The sequence below is a fragment of the Labeo rohita genome, chromosome 5 (genome assembly GCF_022985175.1).
Source record: "Labeo rohita strain BAU-BD-2019 chromosome 5, IGBB_LRoh.1.0, whole genome shotgun sequence".
Classification (NCBI taxonomy): domain Eukaryota; kingdom Metazoa; phylum Chordata; class Actinopteri; order Cypriniformes; family Cyprinidae; genus Labeo; species Labeo rohita.
The window spans coordinates 23,017,441-23,027,662 of NC_066873.1; the positions used below are offsets into that span (position 1 = coordinate 23,017,441).

General features: G+C 37.8%; 2 protein-coding genes across 2 annotated transcripts; both read right to left on the minus strand.

Moving 5' to 3' along the window:
• Positions 1-65: 65 nt before the first annotated feature.
• Positions 66-2,394, minus strand: apoa1a (apolipoprotein A-Ia). The gene is made up of 4 exons (XM_051109242.1): positions 2,313-2,394; positions 2,163-2,214; positions 1,097-1,241; positions 66-800 (listed from the first exon to the last, which is right to left on the minus strand). The coding sequence occupies exons 2-4, from the start codon at positions 2,203-2,205 to the stop codon at positions 200-202; spliced, it is 789 nt and encodes a 262-aa protein (XP_050965199.1). The 5' UTR covers positions 2,206-2,214; positions 2,313-2,394; the 3' UTR covers positions 66-199.
• A 2,824-nt stretch (positions 2,395-5,218) lies between these two features.
• On the minus strand, positions 5,219-9,907 carry pafah1b2 (platelet-activating factor acetylhydrolase 1b, catalytic subunit 2). The gene is made up of 6 exons (XM_051111252.1): positions 9,547-9,907; positions 8,977-9,057; positions 8,760-8,849; positions 6,842-6,958; positions 6,619-6,741; positions 5,219-6,520 (listed from the first exon to the last, which is right to left on the minus strand). The coding sequence occupies exons 2-6, from the start codon at positions 9,052-9,054 to the stop codon at positions 6,242-6,244; spliced, it is 687 nt and encodes a 228-aa protein (XP_050967209.1). The 5' UTR covers positions 9,055-9,057; positions 9,547-9,907; the 3' UTR covers positions 5,219-6,241.
• Positions 9,908-10,222: the final 315 nt, after the last annotated feature.

A 10,222-nucleotide genomic window follows, 5' to 3' on the forward strand; every position in this document is an offset into this window, starting at 1 on the left:
TGTTGTTAAATATGAAAACAGTATTGTGACATCACACCACACAAACTTTTTTTTTTTTTTTGCTTTTTATTTGTTTGCATTTGTTAGCACTATTACATTCATAACACAACCCTTGCATCTACACTCCTTCCATTGCCAAACACGAGTATCTGTTCTTGCTGTCATCTGAGGATCTGAGTGTGCAAAGTCCTGTGCATTTTTATGCCTGGATGGCCTGGGCGATGGTTTCATACACCTGTGCAAACTTGGCCCTCGCATTCTCCACGTAGGGCTCCATGCGTGCCTGGAGGTCCTGGGTGTGTGGGGCGAGCTTCTCTTTGGCCTCCTCAACAGCCTTCACCAGCTGTTCCTTGTATTCCTCAGCATAAGGGGCAGCCATGCTCTTCAGCTCCTCCAGATGCTCGGTCAGCTTAGCGCGTATGGCCTCGACCATCGGCACAAGCTTAGACTTGGTCTCCTCAACGTTGCTCTCAAACTTCTGCCTCATCTCCTCCAACACGGGCTCCAGCTTGGCACGCAGCTGCTCAGCATTTTCACGGTTCAGGGTGGCGTATTCCTGGATGACGGGCTCCAGCTTTTCACGGTACTCGTCAAAGTGCTTTTGAAGCACCACATACAGCTCAGCGCGGTGGGGCTCCAGCTTGGAACGAAGATCCTCGAGGTCGGTCATGACACGCTCGCGCAGCTGCTTGGTGTTCTCCAGGAACTGGTTAGAGATGGACTCGGCGTAGGGAGTCAGAGTCTGGGAGGTGGACTGGGCATAATCTTGGAGCTTAGTCAGGCTCTCTGAAAGTTGCACCCTGAAGAGAAAAGAGCATATATTTGTGAAGCTCAAACACAATTTCAGGTAAAAGTCTGGAAACATAAATCACACTGTGCTTGTACATTAAGGCCAGAAAAGAACTGGTTTGTCCCAAGGTTTTTTTTTTTTTTTTCTTTCCTCTTTACTATCACCACTAGTCTTGACACTGAAGTGACATGATACTCTATTTTTAGAATGACTGAACTGCAAAGGAGCAAAAAGCAATGTAAAAGAAGGAATTAAACACAGACAAGATTAAGGCAAAAAAAAAAAAGCAAAGGATGTGGCTCTTACTTGTATTGCTCATAGTCGGTTCCGTCTAAGTTGTCGAAGGCCTTCTGAGCCTGCTCTTTGACCTGGCTCAGGTACACCAAGGCTGCTGCCTTGTAGTGCTCCAGCTGGGAAGGAGCATCGGCCTGCAGGAAACGGGCCTGGGAACCTGAGGAGACACACGGAAAAAACTCAGAATCCAAAAGGCCTCAGCGAGCATAGTAAAGTCTACCTTAAGACTTAAACTACAGTAGTCCACATTTGAAGTGGACCAAAGCCTATAAAACCTACAATACCTGTTCTTGTCTTAGGACAGTGGTTTTTAAACCGGTCCTGCGAGCACCCTCAACACTGCATGTTTTTTGTGTCTCCCTCATTTATCACACCTGATTCAACTCTTCAGCTCATTGGTAATGACAGGAAGACTTGAAATGGGTGTGTCAGATATGTGTGACCTACAGAATGTGTAGTGTTGGAGATGCTCGCGGGACTGGCTTGAAAACCACTGTCTTAGAACAGCTTTGAAGTTTTTTGATCCACTTCAAATGTTTACTACATGTGACCAAGGACCATAAAAAAAGGTTCCATTTTTTTTTTTTTTATTGAAATTTATACATCATCTGAATAAATAAGCTCTCTATTGATGCATGGATTCTTAGGATAGGACAATATTTGGCTGAGATACAACTACTTGAAAATCTGGAATCTGAGGGTGCAAAGAAAATCAAAATATTGAGAAAATTGCTTTTAAAGTTGTCCAAATGAAGTTCTTAGTAGTGCATATTACTAATAAAAAAATTAAGTTTTGATATATACATCTCCATATAAATATCTATATATCTCTTCATGGAACATGATCTTTACTTAATATCCTAATGATTTTTGGCATAAAAGAAAAATCGATAATTTTGACCCATACAATGTATTGTTGCCTGTTGCTACAAATATACCTGTGCTACTTAAGACTGGTTTTGTGGTCCAGGGTCACACGTCAAGAGACACAGGTGATCAAATAGTCACCATGAAAAACAGCATAAACAAAATCATTAAGTAAATTTTAAATTACTAAAGAAAAATCACTGTTACTTACCCACAGCCAAGAGGATGGTCAGTGCAAGAGCCACGAATTTCATGGTTAAGCTCTGAAAGAGAAAACATAAATTATAACACTGTTCGACCAAGATTTACATTGATATTTCCCTTGATCTAGTCCTCCTCTCCTGCTGGTTTGAGCTCTTACCTGGGTGGTGCTGCTCTGAATGTGCGAGGACGGACAGTAGAGGCAATGGTCTTATATAGGGCAGGAACAGTGCGTGTGGAGTTGGAACCCTGTCCTCTTACACATCAGAGGTTCAAAGGTTAAGTGCAATAAGAGATGCCTTCTAGATATCTGTAGAGATGTCAGTGCACATATTCTGTCAGCCTCACAAAACCTAAATCACTTTAATGATATTACTTCTGTCAGAGAAAATAGTTTAACTGGCATTTCTGAAGCCATTGTTTTTTAAATATTACTTATCTACATTTGTTAAATCCCTGAGAATCAAAATGCAATAGCGTAGCTATTTTATGAGATGTTTAGGTGCATCAAAATTATTATTCCTGGGACAAATATATATTAATAAACCAGCATTCACAATTCAACATTAGTAGCAAAAAACTCTAAATTCTCTAATGTAAATCTAAGTATTGAAATTATAAAGTGATATAACGACATTTGTTGTTGTATTTTGGTGCTCTGTAGGTTGCATTTCTTGGTTTGTGGTTAAACAGTTTGTTATTGATTGCAATCCATGTGATTACATCTCACCGTCATAAACTGGTCGAGTAATGGCGAAAGTATGACACTGAAGTTATCTCAAAACATTTAGCAACGTGTAGCAAACCTTGATCTCCACCTCCTGTTCCAAATCTTATTTTATCAACTGCCAACCAAACACAGACATTACTAATCAGGGGTCACTGATCGATTAGTTATCTTTGTCCCTTGATTTACTCAACTGTTCACATTCTCAAGCAAAAGCCTCTTGATTGGCTTATGCTGAGTGGCCTTTTGACTGAAAAGTGAGGACATTTCAGTTCAGTATTTACAAATTAGCCAAAATGAAAAGTAAACGGATGTAGGAAACATAGTCAACCTTAAAATACTTAGCAACTGACTTTACAGTCCTCGTCTCAAATGGCCTGTCAAACAGAGGGACATTGGGTTAAACAGCACTATATGCAAATATACAGAGGACGAGGTTATCCAAGTGACAAAAGTCAGTCAGTATCATCAGAACAGAGCTCCATGAGCTTGTGTCATCATCAGCACTAACTTATCACTGTCTATATATTTAAGCAACCTGTAAGAATCCGTATCATATACGACCCCATAAAAACAGACATATTGACATAGAGCATGTCATTGCTCTGCAGTATTTGTGAACTGGTTTCCATTTTACATTTAATAGTAGAAGATTTTCAGTTGTTCTGATAGTTAATGATCACACTCGATGGTAATGATACTTATTGATGTTTTCAAATCAGTACAAGATTAACTTTATTCTCTTTTGATATCAACTAACAGAGAAAAATCTTATTTTTTGGGAACACTCATAAAAATGTTGTAGGCCTACCCATGGATTATACAGTGACGGTTTGTTCACCTATTTCTATGTTGGGTTTCTTAATGAAGGATTAAAAATTATCCACATGATTCCGAAGTAGGTTTTGTTACACAGGTTGGTGTGTTATGTCTCCCTCTGCAGGCTGAATGAATTTTACAAATTTTGTATTTTCTAGAGCAGATTCACAGTACAAGTCTCATAATCATGAATGGCACAGAATTATATTTGCCTCCAACATGACGTTCCTCCAATGTCTTTTCTTGTTATACAGTGCACTATGATCTAATATTCTTGTATTTGAGAAAAAGACCGATCAGTAAATGGGTCATTCTATAATTAGGGGTACATTTAGAATTTGACAATGTGAAGAAAAAAGTTTTCTTGTTTTCCAAAAACCCAAACATGACCTTACATACCCGCTTGGAAACAATATTGTATAAAGTGCTATATAATTAAAGGTGATTTGTAGGAATATGTGCATAAAATAACATCTATGTTTGCCACTGTCCAACATGTTACCTCTACTGGGTAACACAGTTGACAGTGGGTAACTTAGTTGACAATATTTTTTCGGACACAAATAAAACAAGTTATAAACACTTATTATTTTTGAAGCTCACACCCAAATGTCTTGATAAGCTAATCTAACTGAAGGCAAAACTATGAAATTAATTTATATTTGAGGTCATTTTCACGCTTAAGTGCTGAGTAGAATGAGCAACTTTACAAAATCGGACCGCTGAATACCAGGGTGGTATATGATATCAACATCATTTTTGACCAAAAGATATGGCTTTTTCAATAGTGTGATTGGGAAAAAAAAAATGAGTACTAGAAAATTAAGCATCGGGGCTTTATATTGATGAAAATATATTAAAAATATACTTATATACAATATTCAATGTATATAATATACAAATATTCAAGCAGGTCGTTTCAAAATACTAAGCAAAACTGGTTGATGTAGAAACTCAGTAACTTTAGCTGTGGGTCTGATTTAGAGCCTGAATATTGGTTAAATGTAAATTAACTGGATTTCTTTCAAGCATTACGTAATTACAATACAAATGTGACCCAGGACCACAAAACCAGTCATAAAGGTCCATTTTCAGAAACTGAGATTTATACATCATCTGAAAGCTGAATAAAGCTTTCCATTGAGGTGTGGTTTGTTAGGATAGGACAATATTTGGCCGAGATACAACTATTTGAAAATTTGGAATCTGAAGGTACAAAAAAATTATCACACCTACTATTGAGAAAATTGTCTTTAAGGTTGTCCAAGCAATGCATACTGCTAATCAAAAGTTTTGAGTTTTAGATATATTTATGGTAGGAAATTTACAAAAAACCTTGTTTGGTTTTGAGTTTAGGCATAAAGAAAAATTGATAGTTTTGACACATACTGTATTTTTGGTTGTTGCATACCCGTGCTATTTATGACTGGATTTTTGGTCCACATTCACAAATGCTGTAAAAAGAAACTAAAATAATAAACACCACACATTGACAGCATGTGAAATAAAGTGTACACACATGAGGTTCGATCCCTGCTGATTTATTGAAATGCTTGGATCTGAAGCATGTGGCAGTTGTGCCGCAGTTATAGCGCACGCTTTGCGGGCCATACAAATAGTTATACATGGCTGATCTCTTACACTCGAACACAAAAACATTCACATACACCAGCACCAGCTATGTAAGCACTTTGCACAGAGCACATTAATACTAACAGATTATATTTATATATATACACATACACACACTCACACACAACTTTTATATATCACTTCTTGCCCACTGGCACTCTCATACTCACATTTAACTCTTCACATAATACTTTATAGAGCGCATGGACACATACACAAAAACTTGGATGCAAGTGAGATAAATATTAACACTGAAAACCTCACGGTTGTGCATTAGATGCTTAAGAGGAGGAGCTTTCTCACACTCAAACTCACACACACAAGGTATGACATGGTTTGATGGTTTTCACTCCAGCCTTTGTCTAATATATCATCTGTGTTATTGGGAATTAAAAGGGCAAAAGAGAAAAGGTGGTTTCAGACGCCCCTGTGCCAAAGATCTTGAAATTGGGAGCAAGACATACATATTTCAAAGGCATGACTTCTCTTGTGTGAACTGGATCATGTTGCCGTCATCATAACACCACTGTGAGTGTGACCGTGTGCATGTATGAAGGCACGGAGAAGCTGGCAGAGTAAGTGCTACTATTAAAGGTTGTTCAGACTGTGACAATGGGATTTTGAAGAGATTCTGGTCCCACCGCAAAGCAACATGTCCTACGAAGAACTATTTCATCTCACAAATATTTCTTATCTAGTCTTCTTTCTCTTACTGTTGTCTATTATGCATCTTAGATACATATACACATATTATATATTGATCATATAAAATTGGCCACTGTCCTACATCCCCTTTTGTTTTGCTGTTGTTCTTACTTTGTCTTGCTAAGTAAAGTATTTTATGTACATTCTGAATAGCCAACAATTCTTAACCCTGCCTCTCCAGTGATTGACCAATGTGCTGCCCCTTCTTAGACCAATGAGGCCCGCCTCTCCTGAGGTGTTTCCTCCAACAGTTGAAGCAGCAGCTCATGGAGAGTCGTTGATATGGTCCTGTACGCACTGGCGGTCAGATGCAGGAAGTCGAACATGTCTCGAGAGGAAATGGTCCCATCTGAGTGGACAAAACTACCTCCCATATCAATAAACTGAACAGGGCCGAGTCGAGGTAGAGATGCACGAAGTAGATTATTCACTGCTGCGTTTTTCTCTCTCAGGGGGTTAGGAAACTCTCCCCTTGGCAACAGGCCCTGAATGATATGAATTCTTATAAATGAACTAGTCAAGAGTTGATACACCACAAATGTCACATTATAAATATTTAAACATAATGATTTAGGTGACTCACCAAAACAATAATTTTAGATTTTGGGAGGCGAGACAGAAGTAACTGTGCAATGGCCAATATTCCTCCCGCAACTTGATCTGCAGTGTGCTCATGATTATTAGTTCCTACCCATAAAACCACCACCTGTGGAAAAACAAACAAGAACGCAATTCCAGCGGTGAACACAGTTTGCTTCATGGCAAATATTGTTCAACTATTATAAAGCTAAAAAACGCTTCCTCACCCTGGGTCTGATGTTCTCCAGTTCTCCATTTTGTAGTCTCCATAGCAAATTACAGGTTGTGTCTCCACCAATCCCAAAGTTCAGAGCATGGAGAGGTGAGAACAATTCCCTCCACACCTGAGAACCAACAAGAATTGTAAACCAAATGTGTACATTTATATGAAAACCTATTAAATTCTGATTATTATTTATAATAACAAATAATAATAAATTTTGTGTCCCACAACAGACACAAAAACATTTGACAACAAAGTGTAAGTAAATAGAGCTGTGACTTTTTTTAATTTTAGTAATTAAAAGTGGATTTAAGTGTTATTACTGCATATTATGCAATTTATTATATGGATTGTTTTCCACTAAACAAATGAACATGACATTCATGCGAGTTTAAATTATTTTATTAGAAGCTTAGAGACCAGAGACTGTGGTTGCTCTATATAAGATACATAGGCCATGGTCATTTGCACTGGACAACAATCATTATTAAAAAGTATCTGACCACTGAATGCCATGAAAGACCAATCTACTTTCTAACTGGCTAAAAATACATGTAAAATTTCATATAGTGCTTTAAAATAAGAAAATTTATAAAAATAGTACATATGGGCCATTCTACAGAATTGGTATAAACTGCCATCCCACAACCAAAAAAAAAAAAAAAAAAAAAAACACACATATTTAAGAAGCAGTTAAGTATTCAAATTTTAGATGTCTACTAAGATCTTTTTATTATCTATTGAAACCCACAATAATATTTTAAATATCAGTAAGCTTAAAATATATAAAATCATCATTTAGTGGCTACTTCCAATTGGGAAGCGACTGTCCCGAACCCTAACCCCTAAATTTCAACTTATGAAAAAGATATAAAAATAATTTTTGCATTTTATTCCACTGTTGTTTTTAAAAATATCTTTTTATTTTTTAAAACAAGTAAAGTTCGAAAAATATTTTTTTGTGTCACTACCGAAATTAGCAGCTTTGAACTAGGTTCAAAAGTATCTAAAATTGTCACTAATGAAACAGTCACGACCGAAACATGACAAAAGTGACAAAAGGGAACATGTAATCCTTTGGGGGAAATAAACAACATTTTAGTACAGTTATGCAAATTGTTAGTACTTTAGTATGTTTTAGTAGTGCTTAAATATGTAGGTTAAAATTGTATAATGTGATTTGGTCACTACTAAAACATGGTTTTGTCAAAAAAAATTAAGTATATTGAATTATCAGCTAAGGTGTTATGATAGTGTTTGGTTTAATGTGTACTCAAACTAATGAATCCTTAAGTTTGAAATCAGTATGATCAACTTCTTGCCTTTTACACAATAAGAATTGGATTCAAAATACATCTCATAAATCACTTAAATAGTGTTAAAATTGTAATTGTTTACCTCTGAAAAGATTTTAATAAAAAAAACTAGAAATATATTGACAAGAATGATGCAAGCAAAATCTTATAGATCAATATAATTCTTGTTAAATTACATATTACTGAGATTCAGGAGTGACAATTTTAGGGAGAGGACAAGTATTTCAAAACTTTCTGAAAATGCAATATGAGAATTAACTGCACAATTACTAAAAATGCCTGCCTTGGATATTATACGATTTGCATGCATACAAAATTTATAGAAAAAGAACCAATTCTGTAGAATGGCTCATATAGTTTATGTGCTGAGCACATTTCAACATTTTGCACATACGCTTCTGCTCTATCGCTTTTATATTTCTGGAAGCTTAGTATGGAGCACTAATCGTTTGTTTATCCTTTGAATTCATAGCTTCTGCTATAATCATTCTCATTTGTATTTGGTTAAAAGTATCTTCTTACTGAATAAATGGAATTGTAATTCAGTGTTACAGACACACATGGCTCTTCTTTCATGGACTGGCTCATTAACGAGATAACAATCACCTCGTACTGCTGCATAAGCTGCACCATTGAGTCCCCCACGAACAGAACATCAGGCTCTGCATCCTTGCACTCCTGCACAAACCGGTTATGCTGCAAAATATAGGACAAATCCAAGCATGATACACTAATCCAGTGTTATAAATAGGAAAGGACTTGCACAACTCTTGAGCTGTTACAAGCACATGGTTTACAAAGTCTAGCCCACAACTGGACACACCTGTGACATCCAGCGTCCGTCTCCCTGCACGTCGATCACAGGCGCAGGTTCAGCAGCGGGATTCTCCTCCGCGCTCATTCTCTACACAGGTGATACAAAACAACACCACTAATGAGCGAACGTACTGACGTAATGGAAATGAACGGCGATTGTTGCCTAGACTGTAGCGAGCCGAAATTTAGTAATGCATCAGTCTAAAATATTTACTCCCAGCAAAATATAACTCGTTGAAAGAGCAGTTCCGCCCGTGCCAGGCACACACATCAATCCGGATACATAGTAACGCCGCACAAAGAGCGCCTGTGTTTTGCTTTTAGTCTTCTGAGGATGAGGAGGAGGAGGATGATAATGGACCCCGGATGAAGCCAACACACAGTAGATGTTGTGCAGTAAAGATGAACGCTTCATATATGTTCTGAAATGACTGTTACTGACAGGAATGGTCACAGTATTGTTTAGCTGGTTGTATAACGATGATGAATGAATCAACAACCGGGACAAAAGGAAACCACATTCCCGGGTGCACACGCACATCACGTCCATCTCTATGCACGCCTCTTTTTGACTAACCTGGCTAGTGTTTGCAAATCCCGTCTGCAATGAGTGAGCTGCTGGTGTGCAGCGGAGCAGGGCAGGGCTCCCTCAATCACGTACAGCAGCACCGCAGTCGACTGACTGTCTGTCCGGGGAAGATGCAGATGAGTGTTTCTGCTCCCGCGCACCTCGACTTTGCTTTTTCCAGCTCTCACTTGGAAAACTATGCAGCCTTGACTGACTCAGGCTACACTGTAATAATAATGTTGGATGTTTTAATTATGTGGGTATATAGCACTAGGTCTTTTCAAGAAATCACAGTAAATGTTTGGGTTATGTAAAGCAAACAGCATCCAACCAACCACCTCCCCACTTCCCTGCGCAACCGCCCTCGCACTTTCTGGAAGCCTCACTTCCGCCTACAGCCATCGTCACGCACTTCCCATTCAGCGCTGTCCCGCCTCATGAAGGCAAAATATAGGCGAGAGCTATGATAGGAATAACCGTTATAATCGAAGCAGTATAACACGAGAAACAGCGTCCTGCTCATTTCAATATACGAGAACTAACTCTATAAATATCGTATTCGATACGTGTATTTCTAAGGCCTTTAAATTCTGAACATTAAAACGTTGATAAAACGTTGAAAGTCTGATTGATAGTTCATACAATTGATAGCTTTCAGTTCACACATAGCTCATACATTTTAGTA